The sequence below is a fragment of the Tamandua tetradactyla genome, chromosome 21, assembly GCF_023851605.1.
Source record: "Tamandua tetradactyla isolate mTamTet1 chromosome 21, mTamTet1.pri, whole genome shotgun sequence".
NCBI lineage: Eukaryota > Metazoa > Chordata > Mammalia > Pilosa > Myrmecophagidae > Tamandua > Tamandua tetradactyla.
The window spans coordinates 54,162,217-54,184,170 of NC_135347.1; the positions used below are offsets into that span (position 1 = coordinate 54,162,217).

Below are 21,954 nucleotides of genomic sequence, written 5' to 3' on the forward strand. Positions count from 1 at the left end.
GCCTGCCCTTTTTATTTTGGCAACACTTTATATCTTTCTATACTTCTTGCTGCTGAGTTGTATGCTAAATGACAACGCCAGCGTATTCCATTGTTTTCTGCCCATTTTTTGCACTTCTTTTTCTGAAAAATGACTACCTTGGATTAATTCTGATTAGAGGGATTCCATAATGTGCTTTCAATGTTTCAAGAGCTTTAATAGTTGGCTTTAATAGCTGACTTTTGATCATTCTTTTTACATGGAAAAGGCCTTCCAATTCCTGACAGTGTTTACTATATTACAAGACTAAGATTTATTTTCTGTTAGTGACACTGGACCTGTATAGTCAATTCGTATTATTTGAAATGCTGTATCTGAGTTTTATCAGGTATGTTTTTGTTTCCCATGCTTTAATTTTTTTTTTTTATGTACCTCACCTTTATGAACGTCTCTTGCAGTGAGTGTGTATATGTGGGCAAATTCTTTTGTATCCGTTTAATTACACCGCACGATCCATGGTGTATCCTTGACCAGGTTATTTAGTATTGGTCGTGTTGGCAGCCTGTGATTAAGCAAATGAATCAATTTCGCTGAGCATCCAAACTATTGTTTGGATGAAGGCTTGGGATCAAGTCTCAGGTCAAAGGCGACAGATACCCCAGCGGTGATCATCATTTGAAACGTCCTGTCGTCATTTCCTTTGATATCCACATTCTCTACGAACTTCTGCAGGGCTCTGGGGTAAGAGGTACGGACTTTCTTGACTGTGTGCATGATGACAGCTTATTAAACATACATCAGTTTGTCCCGTTTGACTACAGATAATGACACCGAAAATATCCTTAATACGAATTTTAGGCCACTCGGTCCACTAAATCGATAATCCCGCAAGGCAAAGTCATAGCCCAACCACTCTACCCAGGAGGATGGTAAAGTTTTCTTCAACGCCCAGGCTAAGACTGGGAAAGTGTAATTTGTGTCCAATATAAAAAGAGGGCTGTCCGAGCACTAAAACGGGGGTTGTCCGTGCGACCAGAGAACAGGCCCGGGACTGAGGTAACGGAGCGGCGGCAGGAGACAGACCGTAAACCGGGGAACCGCGTGCAGCGGCCGGCCGGGGGCGTGGCGGGGGCGCCGGGGCTGCGCCGGGACTGACGCATGCGCGGGGCCGCCGACACTGCCTAGTGCTCCGCGCCGTCTCCCTCCGCGGTTCCCCCGGCTCTCCGCCCCTCCTTCCCACGGCGCCCCAGAGACTATGGCGGATCCTCGCGTCAGGCAGATCAAGATTAAAACCGGCGTGGTAAAGAGGTAAGGAGCCGCGACCTGCGCAGCCGCCAGTGCTTTCTCTTTCTCGCTGCCCGGAGGGCCGAGAGACCGGACGGAGCACAGGCCCGGGGGGTCGCCGGATGCTGGGCCTCACTCGGGGCTCCGCGACGGCCGGGGCCGGGCTGGAAGGGAGCAGGGGACCGCCGACGCCCGGCTCCCCCGGCCAGGCACGCCCCACCCTTCTCTCGCGCTCTCTCTCGCTCTCCAAAGACTGAACTGAGTTGCGGCGAGGGGCGGTGGCCGGGGCCCGGGAGGGTGGCCGGGGCCCGGGAGGGTGGGCGGGCCTTGGGCCTGCGCCTCCGGTGTGCGTGCCCGGCGTTTCTGGACTGCGTTGGAACGGCGGGAGGCGGAATTCAGTCCATTAGTCACACTCAGATGCGCGTGAAATCAGGTTCTGAAGTTTAGGGGAGCCTGGCCTTTATCAAAAAATACCCCCGAGACTGTGGTGGAGCCCGTGATCGTCTACCATGGCTGGCGGGACTCAGCCTTTCGAAACTGGGGCGCGAACTGCTGCACGCGCCAGAACTTCTGCGCCCAGCTCTGCCCTGTAAACTTCCCCGCAGCTGGCCCCAGAGCCGTGGGATGCTGTCTAACGAGCTATCCTGGGTACCCAGTGCTGCACTTCATTACTCTGATTCTTCACTGCTGTTAGATAACTCGGCGGTCATTAGAACTTTATTATTCAATCCCTAGAAGATCAAACTGTTTTTGATGAGGCATTCCAAGAGAAAAGATAAACACCCTTCTGAAGAAGCAGGTAATTTTGAAGTAGAAGTATATAATCCTGGCCAACTGGCTTCTTCCTTTGTGCCCACTTTTCCTCCCTTCATTGATATTTCTACCAAGGGAAGGACAAGTCAGAGTGGAGAATAAATTCACTTTTCAAGATATTGCCTGTGAGTCTGAGCACAGTGTACTTCCCGGAAGCCTTGTTTATTACTAAAGCAGTAAGTTAGTATCAGTAGTAGTTAAATGAGATGAGACTTCTCTGAGATGAGACTCCTTGAAATCGAATCTTGATTCTGCTTTTTATTGCGTAAGTGTTATTGAATATATGACATTGTGCTGTGCCTCAGTTTTTTCTTTCGTAAAGTGGAACAAGTACCTCCCTCATGCAGATTTGGGGCGAAAAAAACACCTATGCTGTTTAACACAGTTTATGGCAAATAGTGAGTGGCCAGTAAATGCTAGCTAATAATATTGCACATACCCACGTTTTGTAGATGAGGAAACTGAGGCTTAATGAAGTTTACGGAAAAAAAAAAACCAAACTTGACTAAGGTGTCACTATTACTTAGTGGCAGAGCAAGGGGGCAGTATCCAGGTTTCGGATCCTCAATTTCTGCTTTAAACTTCAATGCTCTAATAAAGAATATTGTTAAAATTTGTGAAGGGGGTAATTCAAATGTGTGATTGAAAATATATTCTGCACTGTCACTCACCTCAGAGTTCTGTTGTTCACTTTTGCTAGGCTTACGTTGGTTATGTCATTTCTTCTAAGTGTATTGGCAGAAGTATAGGGTATAATGGAGAGTGTTCTAGACTGAAAGTCTTGAGAAATAAGCTCTAATGATAGTTTCCCATTAATTAGCTATGTGATCATAATACTTATTCCAGAAAAAAAAATACTCTTTTAGATAATTATCAACTAAATATGCTTTTAGGCACCCAGAAATCCTCAGAACAGTATCAAACTTTAAAGAAAAGCATCTTTCATACTTTCGTAATTTACTAGGATATCCCAAATTGTTTGTAAATTTATGGAAATGTCTACTATTTTTTTAAGGCTTTTCTCTTGAGATTTTGGTGTAGAGCTTCTTATGTATTAAAATGAGATGTATTTTTAAAAAAACTAAGATTTGTTTTAGTGTTTTTTACTCATATTTTGCCTTGTTATCTAACCATCTAAGTCCATAATTATTGCTCCTTATTCCCTTTCTTTTGTTATTTTCTATGGGATATTATTTTACTCTGGCTCTTTCCATCTTCTGCCTTAGTTTTCTGTTTTTATAAACCTACGTTTTACCTCAGCAAAGAAAAAAATAGATATGGCAACATGATAATTGTAGGAACTGGATGATGTTGGAACTTTATTCTATTCTTCACTCTTCATATTTAAATTTTTTCTTAATAATGAGGTTTTAAAAGGTATTCATTTTTCTCTTCTCTCCAAATTTAGTTTTAAAGACTTCTTGTTGATTAATTTCATGCTTCAGACATTTCTTGGTTTTGCAAAAGAGACTCTCTTCCTTGGTTTCTTAAAGCAATGGTCAAAACACCAAGTTCTGTTCTTTTTTAACTTTTTTATTAATTAAAAAAAATTAACAGACAAAACATTAAGATATCATTCCATTCTACATACCCAATCAGTAATTCTTAATATCATCACACAGTTGCATATTCATCATTTCTTAGAACATTTGCATCGATTTAGAAAAAGAAATAAAAAGACAACAGAATAAGAAATAAAACGATAACAGAGGAAAAAAAAGAATACATACCATACCCCTTACCCCTCGCTTTCATTTACCACTAGCATTTCAAACTAAATTTATTTTAACATTTGTTCCCCCTATTATATATTTTTATTCCATATGTTCTACTCTTCTGTTGATATAGTAGCTAAAAGGAGCATCAGACACGAGGTTTTCACATTCACAGAGTCTCATTGTGAAAGCTATATCATTGTTCAATCATCATCAAGAAACATGGCTACTGGAACACAGCTCTACATTTTCAGGCAGTTCCCTCCAGCCTCTCCACTACGTCTTGAACAACAAAGTGATATCTATTTAATGCATAAAAATAACCTTCAGGATAACCTCTCAACTCTGTTTGGAATCTCTCAGCCATTGACACTTAGTCTCATTTCACTCTTCCCCCTTTGGCGAGAAGGTTCTCTCAATCCCTTGATGTTAATTCTCAGCTCATTCTAGGGTTTTTCTCAGTCCCTTGATGCTGAGTCTCAGCTTATTCCAGGTTCTCTGTCCCACGTTGCCAGGAAGGTCCACACCCCTGGGAGTCATGTCCCACGCAGAGAAGGGGAGGGTGGTGAGACTGCTCGTCATGTTGGCTGGAGAGAGAGGCCACATCTGAGCAACAAAAGAGGCTCTCTTGGGGGTGACTCTTAGGCCTAAATTTTAAGTAGACTTGACCTATCCTTTGTGGGGTTAAGTTTCATATGAACAAACCCCAAGACTGGGGTCTCTGCCTATAGCTTTGGTTGTCCACACTGCTTGTGAGAATATCAAGAATTCAACTTGGGGAGGTTGAATTTCTCCCCACTCTCCCCATTCTCCAAAGGGGGCTTGCAAATACTTTTCCAGTCACTGATCAAATCGCTCTGGGATTCATCGGGGCATCACTCTGGACAAACCAACAAAATCTCATGTCTTACCTGAGATTCTAAGTACTTATGGCGTTCAATCAAACTGTCTACATGAGTTATATTAGGAAATGCTCTAGTCAAAATATAAATTTTGTAGCAAATAAACATTTTTTGCTTTAGTCTCACACATAAGGTGATGTTTTAAAGTATTATCTATTTTCAGCACTCTGCAATATTGATATTCCTTTGTTCTTCCTCATTCAAAAAACATTTTTAAAATTTGTACATTGTACATTTCACTATTATTGTACACTCTAGGCATTCCTAGATTATACCATCTCAATCTTTAACATCTATCTTTCTTTCTGATTTCATTTATGTCCCCAGCCCTCCTCCCTCTATCATTCTCACATGCAGCTTCATTCAGTGTTTTAATGTAATTACATTACAGTTAGGTAGTATTGTGCTGTCCATTTCTGAGTTTTTGTATCCAGTCCTGTTGCACAGTCTGTATCCCTTCAGCTCCAATTACCCAATATCTCACCCTATTTCTATCTCCCGATGGTCTCTGTTACCAAGGAAATATTCCTAGTTTATTTACTAATGTCAGTTCATATCAGTGAGACCATGCAGTATTTGTCCTTTTGTTTCTGGCTAATCACACTCAGCATAATGTCCTTAAGGTCCATTCATGTTGTTACATACTTCATAACTTTATTCTGTTTTACAGCTGCATAATATTCCATCTTATGTAAATTTCACAGTTTGTTTAGCCAGTTGTCTGTTGATGGACATTTTGGCTGTTTCCATCTCTTGGTAATTGTTAATAATGCTGCTATAAACATTGGTGTGTAAATGTCCATTTGTGTCCTTGGCCTCGTGTCCTTTGAGTAGAGACAGCATATAGATGGGTCCTGTTTTTTAATCCATTCTGCCAGACTATGTCTTTTGATTGGAGAATTTAATCCATTAACATTCAGTGTTATTACTGCATGGGTAATACTTTCTTCTACTATTTTGTCTTCTGGATTTTATATGTCATATCTAATTTTCCTTCTTTTTACCTTTACTTATAGTCTTCCTTTCTTTTTACCTTTACTCATAGTCTTCCTTTCTACCCTCTTCTCCACACCTCTCTCTTCTGTCTTCGTATCTGTCTCTAGTGTTCCCTTTAGTATTTCTTGCAGAGCTGGTCTCTTGGTCACAGATTCTCTCAGTGATTTTTTGTCTGAAAATGTTTTAATTTCTCCCTCATTTTTGAAGGACAATTTTGCTGGATATAGAATTCTTGGTTGGCAGTTTTTCTCTTTTAATAATTTAAATATATTATCCCACTGTCTTCTTGCCTCCATGGTTTCTGCTGAGAGATCTGCATATAGTCTTATTGGGCTTCCCTTGTATGTGATGGATTGCTTTTCTCTTGCTGCTTTCAAGATCCTCTCTTTCTCTTTGACCTCTGACATTCTGATTATTAAATGTCTTGGAGTATGTCTTTTTGGACCTATTCTCTTCGGGGTACGCTGCACTTCTTGGATCTGTAATTTTAAGTCTTTCATAAGAGTTGGGAAATTTTCAGTGATTATTTCCTCCATTAGTTTTTCTCCTCCTTTTCCCTTCTCTTCTCCTTCTGGGACACCCACAACATGTATGTCCGTGCGCTTCATATTGTCTTTCAATTCCCTGAGTCCCTGCTCATATTTTTCCATTTTTTCCCCTATAGTTTCTCTTTCTTGTCGGATTTCAGATGTTCCGTCCTCCGGTTTTGAAATCCTATGTTCTGTCTCTCGAAATCTACCATTGTAGGTTTCCATTGTTTTTTTTCATCTCTTCTATTGTGTCTTTCATTCTCATAAGTTCTGTGATTTGTTTTTTCAGACTTTCAGTTTCTTCTTTTTATTCTTTCCTTGCCTTCTTTATATCCTCCCTCAATTCATTGATTTGGTTTTTGATGAGGTTTTCCATGTCTGTTTGTACATTCTGAATTAATTGTTTCAGCTCCTGTATGTCATTTGAATTGTTGGTTTGTTCCTTTGACTGGGCCATATCTTCAATTTTCCTAGTGTGATTTGTTATTTTTTGCTGGCGTCTAGGCATTTAATTTCCTTAATCAGTTTATTCTGGAGATTGCTTTCACTTCTTTTACCTAGGGTTTTCTTTCTGGATGAATTTGTTGTCTATCTGTTCTTTGACATTCCGTTCAGCTTTATCTGGACCTTTCGCTTAAGTTTTGTTTAACAGAGGAGAATTTTTCAGTTCTTGTTTTCTTGTTTCTTGCCCTGCTTGTATGATGCCTCCGCCCCCCTCCCCACACTTAGGAGGGTCTACTTAGATATTATAGACCCCAGCCAGATTTTCCCAGACCAAACTGGCCTCCTATCAGGAGGAAAGAGTCACCTGCATCGGTTTTCCCTGAGGGTGAGACCCAGCAGGTTGAAAGACTTTCCCGTGAAGTCTCTGGACTCTGTTTTTCTTATCCTGCCCTGTGTGTGGCGCTTGTCTGACTGCAGGTCCCACCAGCATAAGATGATGTGGTGCCTTTAACTTTGGCAGACTCTTCCTGCTGGGGGTGTGGTGGAGACAGAGGAGAGGTTGTAGGCTGGTTTTAATGGCTTCAAATTACCAAGCCCTGGTGTCTGAATTCCTTGATGGAGGGATTCCACCTGAGTTGGGCTTCACCCCTCCCCTGGGAAAGGCACAGACTCCAGATTATCCCCCAAAAGAGCTCACTTCTGCCTATGCCTAGGGCAGTTGCAGCCTGAAAAGTCCTGCCGCTGTATCCAGAGGCAGTCAAGCCTTTGTAGATACACAGCCACAAAAACCTCTGTTTCCTTCTTTTTTTTTTTTCCCCTTTTTCTGTCAGTCCTGCCCTCTTGGCGCCAGGACAAAGATGAGCAACCTCCACGTTGACCAGGTTCACCTAAGCTGGGGGCCTATTTTTAGTAGTCAGAATTTGTTAATTAGTTCCACAATTAGCGTTTGATTGTGCCCAGTCCCTGCTGCTGTTAAAGTCCTTTCCTTTCCCCTCTGGGAAGCGGCCTGTGGGGGTGGGGCACTGGCTGCCGCAGCTTTGGGAACTTACGGTTGTGGGGGGTGCTCGCAGCCGGTCCAGCTGGTCCAGACTGGGGTATGCTGTGTGTCTGGTCACTGACGTGGCCCCAGGAGCTGTTCTGTACTGTTTCTGGTTATTTAGTAGTTGTTCTGGAGGACGAACTAAAACGCGCATGTTGTTAAGCCGCCATCTTCCAATTTCTGTTCTTGACATCTTCCAACTCAGATTTTCATTTCTTATAGCCTCATCCCTCTTAAGAAGTCATAACCTTTATTTGGAAGAAGAGATTTAAATCATCATTTATGCCCCCCAAATTCTTTATTTTTCTTTTCAGGGAATGAGAGCCATTGGAAATATGTTGTAGGTATCAGTCTTAGAGTCCTGTCTCGGTAGACTGTAGAGAGAGAATGAATTCTTAGAATTTATTGTCTAATTACGTCTGCTGAAGCACGTTAGGTGATCCCTGCAGTGGGTTTTAGAAAGAAAATCTGGACAGACAGACAGACTGTCAGGGGCGTATGGTGGTATTTGGCATTTAGGAGATTAAGTAATGAGTGGAATTTGGTCATTTCAGCAGTTTGTCAAGGTGGCGAAGGCTGTCAAGGGGACGACAACCCACACTAGAAAAGAGTAAAAGCAAGTTACAGAGGCAGTATTTTAGACCTTGGGAAAATAGGCAAAGTCTGTGCAGTGCCTTAGTCTAGAGAAACTTTACCTCTCAGGTGACCAAGGCCAAGGATTGGATTTCTGGAAATGGGTTTCAAGAAAAAGGCTAGGTCACTAGAAACAAGTTACTAGAACTAACTTGTAAGATACTAGAACTAGAACTGGCTTGTAAGGTAAAAGTTGAATATCGAGGTGATTAGTTTTGTGCTGAGCCTCTGACCTAGGGCTTCTTAAATATCATCTTCTCAGCAACAGTATTATTTATTTAAAGGACTGATTCAGACTGTAAAAAAACTAGAGAGATGTGAGGACTAGGGCCTGAGTAGGCTATTTATAATAGTTTCATCAAGCAGCACCCTTTATTCACATGGAAGTATTAATTTATAGGTTTGGGTCCATGTTCCAGGCAAATTACTACTAGTTGATAGTTGTTGAAAAGGATCATAGCTAATCTGGCAGTCCTAGCAAGAAGTTACCAGATGTTACTTCGATTTATGTTTTCTCTAGCATAGAACTGTGAAATCCTTATTTTTTGAAGTCTAGGTTACACAGTTCTGGTTTGCCTGGAATTAAGGGGTTTCCAGGATATGGAACCTTTGGTACTAAAACTGGGAAAGTCCCAGCAAACTGGGATGATTAGTCACCCTTGTAGCACTGTTTTGTGTGTTCTATAATTTATTTGGAGGATATTTGCTGAGAGTACAACTGTGAATTGAACATTGTACCTGACTTAAATTAAAATACATTTAAATACATGCTGTAAATATAAATCATGGCCAGGGTAGCTTTTTCCCCATGTTAGTTTAAACTGTTAATAATTTAGAAAGCAATTTTCTCTTAAAAAGAAGAGAATATAGTATTGATGTTTCCTCAGTATTGATGATAGTGGTATTTGAGCTAAATAACTTATATCCAATGTAAATTTCCAAGTAGGATTTCTGTTTATAAAAAAAAAAGTTTTTATAGTAAATTCAGGGGTTTCTCCAGCAAAAAAAATAGTGCTTTATCCTTTTAAATATAAGGTTACTTAACTTTAAAGTCAACTTACTTTCAAAATGCTTGTTTAGCTAGCACATTGGTGAGTAAATTAATTGATTAAAAATGCTTCCTTACGTATATCTTTTTATAACTATTTTAGATTGGTGAAGGCTTAAAATCTAATGTGAACAAAGAATGTTAGGGCATTGGAAATAGGACTGACATTGGCCCATGGTTACCTTCTGATTAAATGAAAGTGACACCAGTAGATTAGAATGAGACTAGGACAATTCACACTGCAATTGTGTTAGTTTAACTTTAACAATCTTTTAATACTCTTGTTTAAATGTAGCTGACATACCATAATTACAAATCTACAAGCCTTGATTATAGAATTTTACATCATGAACCTGTGGGGAAAGTGTATTGATTTTTTTTTTTTTAATAAAGTAAGCACCTTTCCCAAACTGTGTCATCTCCCCAAGTTTGTTTATATGTACACCTCTGATATAAAATTGTGTATGGTATACAAATAATGTATAGCAGGCATAAAAATAGCATAGAAAGAAAGTACAATCTACATATTATTGGTTGAATATATATTATAATGACATAAAAGTGAAAATGCAATGACATGCTAACAAAGACATAGGTATAGTTTTTCCCTCAGCTTTAGCTCTTTAGACACTTCCTGGATTTAAAGTAATGATGGACATAACGTATGGCAGAGAGTATCTGGGAGAAGATAAGGAAAAAGCCCCTTAAATTATTCTTGTGAGCTTTGCTAGTTTTACTGTTTTATCTTCTTTTCTCCTCTTCCCCCACACCATATACCTTTGATTTTAGTTAAATGTAGTTCTGCTAGAATGGCCAACTCCTACTTTGACATTTAGCCAACTTCTTTGGGAATTTTTGCACTGTATCCAGTTTTCTACAGTGGTGGTCAGAGGCAGTGTCAGAATGGATTGCAGGTGGTCAGCTCTTCACCTCCTTCTGCCAACCACTTGGCAAGCAGTGGCTTGTAAGCACTACACAGCTGGCGACCAGATGTCTCTTCAAGCTGGAAAGGGGAAAGGCTAAGGGCAGTCATCACAAGTGGTTTTCCTACCGCAAGCTACATTGTTCTGCAAATTGAATATAGAAATGAAAGATCTTTGTCCCTTTTGGGTGTGCGTGTGTAGTTTTCATTTCATTTTTTGTTTGGTAGGAAAATCTGAAAATCTGTAGTAAGCAAGATTGGAAAATTTTGTTAATAATGCAGGACCCTTAGAATGTAAATGCTTACTTAGATGTGTGATCGATCTAATCTAGTATTCCATTTTCAATAACCCAGTTATAGAAGAACATAATGTCCCCTGTTGTTGTTATGTTCCTGAAGAGAGCTGTGTTTTTTTTAAGTAACGTATCATAAAGCTGACTGATGCAAAGATCACCTACTTAGCAGCCTCACTCAGAATTCACATCTTGTTGTCTTTACATCACTTGATATGATGTTAGCACATAATAAATACTCAACGAAAGTCTTTCCAATGAGCAAATGAATGAATAAAACTTCTCTTTATAATATAAAGAAAACTTTTCTTTGTAATGTGATTTTAACTTGATTTAATAAGCATTAGGGAGCCACTGAATCAATTAGCCTAATTGTTAGGTAATAGTTATTACATTTATTTATTCTTGAATTGGAGTTAGACAGATGGAATCCCAGGGTCCATTTACTACCTACTACATATTTGACCCAGAGCAAGTGACTTAATCTTTCAAAGTCTCCATTTTCTTACCTGGAAAATGGGGTTAAGGATAGTACTTTTCTCTTATTCTTGTAATGGGAATTAAATAAGGTAAGCATGTAAAGCTCCTAGTTTAAATGCCTGATATATGCTCAGTATATCGTAACTGCTTTGTTATTATTATCTTTAGCATCATTTTTATTATTTTTCTGTAGATGCATAAGCAATGTTGGTAGAAGACAAAAGGATGAATGGTGACTGACCCCAGGAGAAACCCTGGAACCTGCTTTCTTTTCAGTTACAAAATCTTGCATTTCAGTTTTGTGGCACGTTCACTGATTGGCTATGGAAGGAGAAAAGAAGAGTATGAGACTTGTGTTTTGTATAATCTCTAGGACTTGTAACAACTGTAATTTTTTAAAAAATATTTTTTATTATAAAATATAAAATATATACAAAGAAAAGAAGAAAGTAGTGATTTTTAAAGTACACTTCAATAAGTAGATACAGAACAGATTTCAGGGTTTTTTTTGATTACCGTTCCACTATTTCAGATTTGTCCTTCTAGCTGCTGTAAAAGACTGGAGGCTAGAAGAAATACATATTTTTCTTTTTTGTGAAAAATAGCATATATACTAAAAAGCAATACATTTCAAAGCACATCGCAAAATTAGTTGTAGAGCAGATTTCAGGGTTTGTTATGGGTTATAATTCCACAATTTTAGGTTTTTCTAGCTGTGCTAGGATACTGGAGATTAAAAGTAACATCAGTACAATGATTCAGCAATCATACTCATTTGTTAAACCCTATCATCTTTGTATAACTCCATCATCACCTTTGATCTTTCTCCCCTTAGGGTATTTGGACTATGCCCATTCTAACATTTTCATGTTGGAAGGGGGCTGTTGATAAGATAGGTTATGGAGCTGGAACTAGTTGATGTTCTGGAGAGGCTGGCCGGTCTGCATTTCGGGATTCATCTGGTCTAATGACTTTGAATATCTTTTCATGTCTTATTGGCTATTTCTGTATCTTCTTCAAAGAAATGTCTATTCAAGTCTTTTTTTTTTCATGTTTTAATTGGGTTTGTGTTTTGTTGAACTGTAGTTCTTTATACTGGATATTAAATCTTTATCAGATCTATGGTTTCTGAATATTTTCTCCCATTCTGTAGATTGTCTTTTTATTTGTTGATAAAGTCCTTTGCTGTGCTAAAGTTTTTAATTTTGATTAAGTTCTATTTATTTTTTCTTTTCTTGATGGTGCTTTTGGCATGCAGTCTAAGAAAGCACTGCCTAACACAAGGTTCTGACGGTGTTTCCGTATGTTTTCTTCTGAGTTTTTTTTTTTAATTTGGCATGGGCAGGCACTGGGAATCTAACCCGGTTCTCCACCATGGCAGGTGAGAACTCTGGCACTGTGCCACCATTGCTCGCTCTATTCTGAGTTTGGGTTCTTATATTTAGGTCTTTGGCCCATTTTAAGTTAATTTTTATATATGGTATGAGGTTGGAGTCCACCTTAATTCTTTTGAGTATGGCTATCCATTTTTATCAGTACCATTTGTTGAAGAGACTGTTCTTTTTTGTTTGTTTTAATTAAAAAAAATTTTTTTTATTAATTAAAAAAAATTACAAGAAACACAAACATTCCCAACACATACACTCAGCAATTCACAGTATCATCACATAGTTGCATATTCATCATCATGATCATTTTCCAGAACATTAGCATCAATTCAGAAAAAGAAATAAAAAGACAACAGAAAAATATAACAGAAAAAAAAATTTTGCAGGCCATACCCTTACTGATCCCTTTCATTGATCACTAGCATTTCAAACTAAATCTGTTTTAACATTTGTTCCCCCTATTATTTATTTTTATTCCATATGTTCCTTTCATCTGTTGACAAGGTAGATAAAAGGAGCATCAGACACAAGGTTTTCATAATCACACAGTCACATTGTGAAAGCTATATCATTATACAATCATCATCAAGAAACATGGCTACTGGAACACAGCTCTACATTTTCAGGCAGTTCCCTCCAGCCTCTCCATTACATCTTGGATAACAAGGTGATATCTACTTAATGCATGAGAATAACCTCCAGGATAACCTTTTGACTGGTTTGGAATCTCTCAGCCATTGATACTTTGTCTCATTTCACTCTTCCCCCTTTTGGTTGAGAAGGTTTTCTCAATCCCTTGATGCTGGGTCTCAGCTCATTCTAGAGTTTTTCTCAATCCCTTGATGCTGAATCTCAGCTCATTCTGGGATTTCTGTCCCACGCTGCCAGGAAGATCCACGCCCCTGGTAGTTATGTCCCACGTAGACAGGGGGAGGGTGGTGAGTCTGCTTACTGTGTTGGCTGGAGAGAGAGGCCACATCTGAGCAACAAGAGAGGTTCTCTTGGGGGTGACTCTTAGCCTTAATTTTAAGTAGGCTTGACCTATCCCCTGTGGGGTTAAGTTTCATATGAACAAACCCCAAGACTGGGGGCTCAGCCTACAGCTTTGGTTGTCCACACTGCTTGTGAGAATATCAAGAATTCAACTTGGGGAGGTTGAATTTTCCCCCATTCTCACCATTCCCCGAAGGGGACTTTGCAAATACTTTTCCACTCACTGATCAGATCACTCTGGGATTCATCAGGGCATCACCTGGACAAACCAGCAAAATCTCATGTGCTATACAAAGTTCAATGTACTTAAGGTGTTCAATCAACTACATAAGTTATATTAGGAGATGCACTAGTCAAAGTATAGATTTGTACCAAATAAACATGTTTTGCTTTAGTCTCACACATTAGTTGAAATTTTAAAATATTAAGTACCATCTATTTTCAGCACACTGCAGTAATGACATTTTGTTCTTTCTCGTGCAAAAGTGTTTTCAAAATTTGTACGTTTAGTCACTATCGTTATACGCTCTAGGCATGCCTAGATTACACCATCTCAATCTTTATTGTCTGTCTTTCTTTGTGATTTCATTTATGCCCCATCCCTCCTCCCTCTATCATTCTCATATGCAACTTCATTCAGTGTTTTAACATAATTGTATTACAGTTAGGTAATATTGTGCTGTCCATTTCTGAGTTTTTATATTCAGTCCTGTTGCACAATCTGTATCCCTTCAACTCCAATTACCCAATATCTTACCCTATTTCTATCTCCCAGTGGTCTCTGTTTCCAAGGAAATATTCCAAGTTTATTCACTTATGTCAGTTCATATCAGTGAGACCATACAGTATTTGTCCTTTTGTTTCTGGCTAATCACACTCAGCATAATGTTCTTAAGGTCCATTCGTGTTGTTACATACTTCATAACTTTATTCTGTCTTACAGCTGCATAATATTCCATCTTATGTAAATGTCACAGTTTGTTTAGCCAACTGTCGTTGATGGACATTTTGGCTGTTTCCATCTCTTGGTAATTGTTAATAATGCTGCTATAAACATTGGTGTGTAAATGTCCATTTGTGTCCTTGGCCTCGTGTCCTTTGAGTAGAGACAGCATATAGATGGGTCCTGTTTTTTAATCCGTTCTGCCAGACTATGTCCTTTGATTGGAGAATTTAATCCATTAACATTCAGTGTTATTACTGCATGGGTAGTACTTTCTTCTACTATTTTGCCTTCTGGATTTTATATGTCATATCTAATTTTCCTTCTTTTTACCTTTTTTCCTTTCTACACTCTTCTCCACACCTCTCTCTTCTGTCTTCATATCTGTCTCTAGTGTTCCCTTCAGTATTTCTTGCAGAGCTGGTCTCTTGGTCACAAATTCTCTCAGTGATTTTTTCGTCTGAAAAATTTTAAATTTCTCCCTCATTTTTGAAGGACAATTTTGCTGGATATAGAATTCTTGGTTGGCAGTTTTTCTCTTTTAATAATTTAAATATATTATCCCACTGTCTTCTCGCCTCCAAGGTTTCTGCTGAGAGATCTGTGCATAGTCCTATTGGGCTTCCCTTGTATGTGATGGATTGCTTTTCTCTTGCTGCTTTCAAGATCCTCTCTTTCTCTTTGACCTCTGACATTCTGATTATTAAATGTCTTGGAGTATGTCTTTTTGGACCTATTCTCTTCGGGGTACGCTGCACTTCTTGGATCTGTAATTTTAAGTCTTTCATAAGAGTTGGGAAATTTTCAGTGATAATTTCCTCCATTAGTTTTTCTCCTCCTTTTCCCTTCTCTTCTCCTTCTGGGACACCCACAACACATATATTCGTACGCTTCATATTGTCTTTCAATTCCCTGAGTCCCTGCTCATATTTTTCTATTTTTTCCCTATAGTTTCTCTTTCTTGTCGGATTTCAGATGTTCTGTCCTCCAGTTCAGAAATCTGTGTTCTGTCTCTCGAAATCTATCATTGTAGGTTTCCATGGTTTTTTTTTCATCTCTTCTATTGTGTCTTTCATTCTCATAAGTTCTGTGATTTGTTTTTTCAGACTTTCAGTTTCTTCTTTTTGTTCTTCCTTTGCCTTTTGTATATCCTCCCTCAATTCATTGATTTGGTTTTTGATGAGGTTTTCCATGTCTGTTTGTACATTCTGAATTAATTGTTTCAGCTCCTGTTTGTCATTTGAATTGTTGGTTTGTTCCTTTGACTGGGTCATATCTTCAATTTTCCTAGTATGATTTGTTATTTTTTTGCTGGTGTCTAGGCATTTAATTACCTTAATTAGTTTATTCTGGAGATTGCTTTCACTTCTTTTATCTAGGGTTTTCGTGCTGGATGAATTTGTTGTCTGTCTGTTCTTTGACATTCCGTTCAGCTTTATCTGGACCTTTAGCTTAAGTTTTTGTTTAACAGAGGAGAATTTTTCAGTTTTGTTTTCTTGTTTCTTGCCCTGTTTGTGTGGTGCCTTCCCCCGCCACACACACACTTAGGAAGGTCTAATTAGATATTATAGACCCCAGCCAGATTTTCCTAGACCAAACTGGCCTCCTATGAGGAGGAAAGAGTCTCCTGTGTTGTTTTTCCCTGAGGGTGAGACCCAGCAGGTTGAAAGACTTTCCCGTGAAGTTTCTGGACTCCTTTTTTCTTATCCTGCCCAGTATGTGGCGCTTGTCTGACTGCAGGTCCCACCAGCATAAGATGATGCGGTACCTTTAACTTTGGCAGACTCTCCCTGCTGGGGGCGTGGTGGAGACAGAGGAGAGCTTATGGGCTGGTTTTAATGGCTTCAAATTACCAAGCCCTGGTGTCTGAATTCCTTGATGGAGGGATTCCACCTGGGTGGGGCTTCACCCCTCCCTTGGGGAAGGCATAGGCTCCAGATAAGCCCCCAAAAGAGCTCACTTCTGCTTATGCCTGGGGCAGTTGCAGCCTGAAAAGCCCTCCCGCTGTATCCAGAGGCAGTCAAGCCTTTGTAGATACACAGCCACAAAAACCTCTGTTTCCTTCTTTTTTTTTTCTCCCCTTTTTCTGTCAGTCCTGCACCCTTGGCGCCAGGGCAGAGATGAGCAACCTGCGCTTTGATCAGGTTCACCTAAGCTGGGGGCCTATTTTTAGTAGTCAGAATTTGTTAATTAGTTCCACAATTAGCGTTTGATTGTGCCCAGTCCCTGCTGCTGTTAAAGTCCTTTCCTTTCCCCTCTGGGAAGAGGCCTGTTGGGGAGGGGTGCTGGCCACCGCAGCTTTGGAAACTCACGGTTCTGGGGAGGCTCGCAGCCGGTCCAGCTGGTCCAGACTGGGGTATGCTGTGTGTCTGGTCACTGACGTGGCCCCAGGAGCTGTTCTGTACTGTTTCTGGGTATTTAGTAGTTGTTCTGGAGGACGAACTAAAATGCGCACGTTGTTAAGCCACCATCTTGACCCGCTGAAGAGATTGTTCTTTACCCACCAAGTAGACATATCACCTTTGTCAAAGATCAGTTGACCAAAGGTGTGAAGGCTGATTTCTGAACTCTCACAGTGATTCCATTGGTCCATCCGTCTGTTCTTGTGCCAGTGCCACACTGTTTTGATTATTGTAGCTTTGTAATAAGTTTTAAAATCAGAAAGTTTTATCCTCCAATTTTGTTCTTCTTTTTCAAGATGGTTTTGGTTATTTGGGCTTATCCTTCCATATGTATTTGATTATTTGCTTTTCCATTTCTGTGAATAAGTCTTGGAATTTTGATTTTAGTTGTGTTGAATCTGCATTTTGCTTTTGCCAGAATTGCCTTTTTTTTTTTTTTAATATTTCAATTGGGAAATACATAAACAGTTCAACCATATTATACAATCAGTGGTTCATACTGCCATTACATAGTTGTGATTCTTCATGATGATCATTTTTATAACATTTGCATCATTCCAAAAATGAAATAAAAGGAAGGAAAAAAAGAACTCAGGCATCCCATGCTCCTTTCTCCTCCTTCTCATTGATGTACAGTATTTCAGTCTACCCAATTTTTACCCTTTATCTCCCCCTATTATTTATTTAATTTTTCTCTAGATTTTTTTTTCCCTCACCTGTCCATACCCTGGATAAAAGGAGCATCAGAAACAAGATTTTCACAATTACATAGTCACATAGTAAAAGTTATATCATTATAGCGTCTTCTTCAAGAATCAAGGCTACTGAAACACAATTCATCAGTTTTGGGTACTTTCTTCTAACCCCTCCAATTATACAAAAAGGAATATCTGTATAATACGTAGGAATAACTTCCAGGATAACCTCTGTTTGAAATCTCTCAGCCACAAGGACTTTATTTTGTTTCATTTCTCTCTTCCCCCTTTTGGTCAAGAAGACGTTCTCATTCTGATGATGAGAAATCATCATCCTGGCTCATCTGTGGGAGGCAGGTCCCACTTTGCCAGGGAGATTTACACCCCTGGAAGTCATGCCCCATGTAGGGTTGAGGGCAATGAGTTCACCTGCTGAGTTGGCTTAGAGAGAGAGGCAATTCCTAGAACTTACACCCAAAGCACGAGCATTGATAAAGAAATAGATAAAGGGATCGCCTCAAAATTAAACACTTTTGTGCATCAAAGAACTTTGTCAGAAGAGTAAAAAGGCAGCTATGTAATTCAAGACGATATGTGGAAACCACGTATGAGATAAGGGTTTAGTATTCAGAATAGATAAAGAGATTCTTCAACTCAAAAACAAAAAGACAACCCACTTAAGAAAAGGGCAAAAGACATGAACAGATACTTCTCAGAAGAGGAAATACAAATGGCTAAAAGGCACATGAAAAGATGTTCAACCTCACTGGCTATTAGGGTAATGCAAATTAAAATCACAATGAGAAATCATCTGACACCTACAGGAATGACCATTATCAAAAAAACAAAAAACAACAAGTGCTGGAGAGGATGTGGAGAAAGAGGCACACTTACTCACTGTTGGTGGGAAAGTAAAATGGTACAACCATTCTGGAAGGCAGTTCCTCAGGAAGCCAAATATACAACTGCAATATGATCCTGCAATCCCATTACTAGGTATATATTCAGAGCATCTGAAAGCAAGGACACAAATGGACATTTGCACGCCAATGCTTATAGCAGCATTATTTGCAATTGCGAAGAGATGGAAACAGCCTAAATGTCCAGCAATGGATGCATAGCTAAACAAGCTGTGGTATATACATATGATGGAATATTATGCAGCTATAAAACAGAATAGTCATGAAGCATGTAACAATGTGGATGACCCTTCAGGACATTATGCTGAGTGAAATTAGCCAGAAACAAAAGAACATTCTCTCTTAACTGGAAAGGTACATGATGAACATGGCGACATCTGCTACCTTTCTCTCCAGGCTTCTTGTTTCATGAAGCTCCCATGGGGGCATTTTCCTTGTTCATCTCCAAAGGTCTCTTTGGAGCTCTAAAACTTTTTCCAAAATGTTTCCCTCTTAAAGGGCTCCAGTAAGCAACCATTTGGTAGTCCATTTCAACCACTCAGTAGTCCATTATGTGTAAACACCACAGTTACCCCTTCCATTCCTCAGTTGTTATACCCTTAGAGTACTTCCATTCATTGCTCATCTGGAACACTGCTGCCTTGTAGTATTTTTGTCTGGCTTTGGCATTAGGGCGATACTGGCTTCATAGAATAAATTAGGTAGCTTTCCCTCCTCTTCAGTTTTTTTGAAGAGTTTGAGCCGGATTGGTACTAATTCTTTCTTGAATGCTTGGTAGAATTTACATGTGAAGCCATCTGGTCCTGGACTTTTCTTTTGGGGGGTTGTTTTGATGATTAATTCAATGTCTTTACTTGTGATTAGTTTGTTGAAGTTATCTTTTTCTTCTCAAGTCAGTTTTGGTTATTCATGCCTTTCTAGGAAGTTGTCCATTTCATCTACATTGTCTAGTTTATTAGCATATAACTGCTCTAAGTATCCTCTCATTACCTTCTTTATTTCTGTGGGGTCAGTGGTTATTTCCCCTAGTCCATTTCTGATTTTGTTTATTTGCATCCTCTCTTTTTTTTTTCCTGTCAGCCAAGACAAGGGTCCATCGACAGTATTGATTTTCTCAAAGAATCAACTTCTGGTTTTGTGATTTTCTTTATTTCATATTTTCGATTTCATTTCTTTCTTCTCTCATCTTCGTAATTTCTTTCCTTTTGTTTGCTTTGGGGTTCTTTGGCTGTTCTTTCTCTAGTTCTTCCAAGTGAACAGTTAATTCTTTGATGTTTTGCTCTTCTTTTTTAATATAGGCATTTAAGGCAAATTTCTCTTATCAGCACTGCCTTTGCTGCACCCCATAAATTTTGATATGTCGTTTTTATTTGCCTCAAGAGATTTACTGATTTCTCTTGCAATTTCTTCCTTGGTCCACTGTTAAAGAGTGTGTTGTTTAGCCTCCTGTATTTGTGAATTCTCTGGCCCTCTGCCTGTTATTGATTTCCAACTTCACCCCGTTATGATCTGAGAAAGTCTTTTGTATAATTTCAGTCTTTTAAAATTTATTGAGACTTGTTTTGACCCAATGTATGGTCTGTTCTTTGAGAATGTTCCATATGAAAAATGTGTGTTCTGCTGTTGTGGGGTATGATGTTCTGTAAATGTCTGTTAAATTTAGTTTGTTTATTGTGTTATTCAAAATATCTGTTTCCTTATTGATCCTCTGTCTAGATATTCTATCCATTGGTGAGAGCAGGGAATTGAAGGCTCCAGCTATTATGGTAGAGGTATCTACTTCTTCCCTCAGTATTGTCAGTGTTTGCCTCATGTATTTTGGAGCATTCTGGCTTGGTACATAAATATTTATGATTGTTATGTCTTATTATTGGATGGTTCTTTTTATTAATACATAGTGTCCTTCTTTATCTCTTTTAATTATTTTGCATCTGAAGTCTGATATTTTGGATATTAATATAGCTATCCCTGCTCTTTGAATGAAGTATCTTTTCCCAGCCTTTCACTTTCAACCTAATTTTGTTCATGGGTCTAAAGTGAGTCTCCTGTAGATAACATATAGATGGGTCCTGTTTTTCAATCCATTCTGCTACTCTATGTCTTTTTAATTTGGAAAGTGAATCCATTAACATTTAATGCTTTTACTTTAAAGGCAGTACTTCTACCATTTTGTCTTTTGGATTTCATATGTCATATGTATTTTTTTTATCTTAACTGATAGTCTTCATTTCTGCACTCTTTTCCAGACTTCTTTCTCCTGCCTTTTCCTCTCTGCCTGTAGTGCTCCCTTTAGTATTTCTTGTAGAGCCGGTCTCTTAGTCACAAATTCTCCCAGTAATTGTTTGTCTGGAAATATTTTAATCTCTCCCTCATTTTTTGTTTTTGTTTTTGTTTTTTGGGGTCGATGTATGGCCTGTGAATCAAACCCGGATCTTCCGCATGGCATCTGCCTCTTTTTTTCCTTTTTTGTTTTTTGTTTTTTGGCATGAGCAACCTCCAGGAGTAGAACCTGGGTGTTGGGCATGGCAGGTGAGAACTCTGCCACTGAGCCACCATTGCCCACCCTCCCCTCATTTTTATTTATTTACTTTAATTAATTAAAAAAAATTTTTTAGAATACCAAAAAACACCAAATGCAAACATTCTTAATTTTTGATCATTCTGTTCTGCATATATAATCAATAATTCACAATATCATCACATAGTTGCATATTCGTCATCATAATCATTTCTTGGAACATTTGTATCTATTCAGAAAAAGAAATAGAAAACAGAAAAAAATTCATACATACAATACCCCTTATCCCTCCCTTTCATTGATCACTAGTGTTTCAATCTAAATTTATTTTAACATTTGTTCCCCCTACTATTTATTTTTATTCCGTATGTTTTACTCCTCTGTTGATATGGTAGATAAAAGGAACATCAGACACAAGGTTTTCACAATCACACAGTCACACTGTGAAAGCTATATCATTATATAATCATCTTCAAGAAACATGGCTACTGGAACAGAACACAGCTCTACATTTTCAGGCAGTTCCCTCCAGCCTCTCCATTACATCTTGACTAACAAGGTGATATCTATTTAATGCGTAAGAATAACCTCCAGGATAACCTCTTGACTCGGTTTGGAATCTCTCAGTCATTGACACTGTATTTTGTCTCATTTCACTCTCTTTCCCCTTTTGGTTGAGAAGATTTACTTAGTCCGTTGATGCTGAGTCTCAGCTCATTCTAGGGGTTTTCTCAATCCCTTGATGCTGAATCTCAGCTCATTCTAAGATTTCTGTCCCATGTTGCCAGGAATGTCCACACCTCTGGGAGTCATGTCCAACATAGACAGGGGGAGGATGGTGAGTTTGCTTGTTGTGTTGGCTGGAGAGAGAGGCCACATCTGAGCAACAAAAGAGGTTCTCTTGGGGGTGACTCTTAGGACTAATTTTAAATAGACTTGACCTATCCTTTGTGGGGTTAAGTTTCATATGAACAAACCCCAAGACTGGGGGCTCAGCCTATAGCTTTGGTTGTCCGC

The 21,954-nt window shown here is 39.0% G+C and overlaps 1 protein-coding gene across 1 annotated transcript in view; it reads left to right on the forward strand.

Annotated features, from left to right (window-relative positions):
• Window positions 1-1,141: 1,141 nt before the first annotated feature.
• The window catches only part of TBCA (tubulin folding cofactor A), a 127,062-nt gene continuing 106,249 nt past the window's right edge, over window positions 1,142-21,954 (forward strand). Inside the window, exon 1 of the mRNA XM_077139362.1 lies at window positions 1,142-1,287. Coding sequence (XP_076995477.1) covers window positions 1,235-1,287 — 53 coding nt within the window. The 5' untranslated portion in view covers window positions 1,142-1,234. The remainder of the gene's footprint in view (window positions 1,288-21,954) is intronic.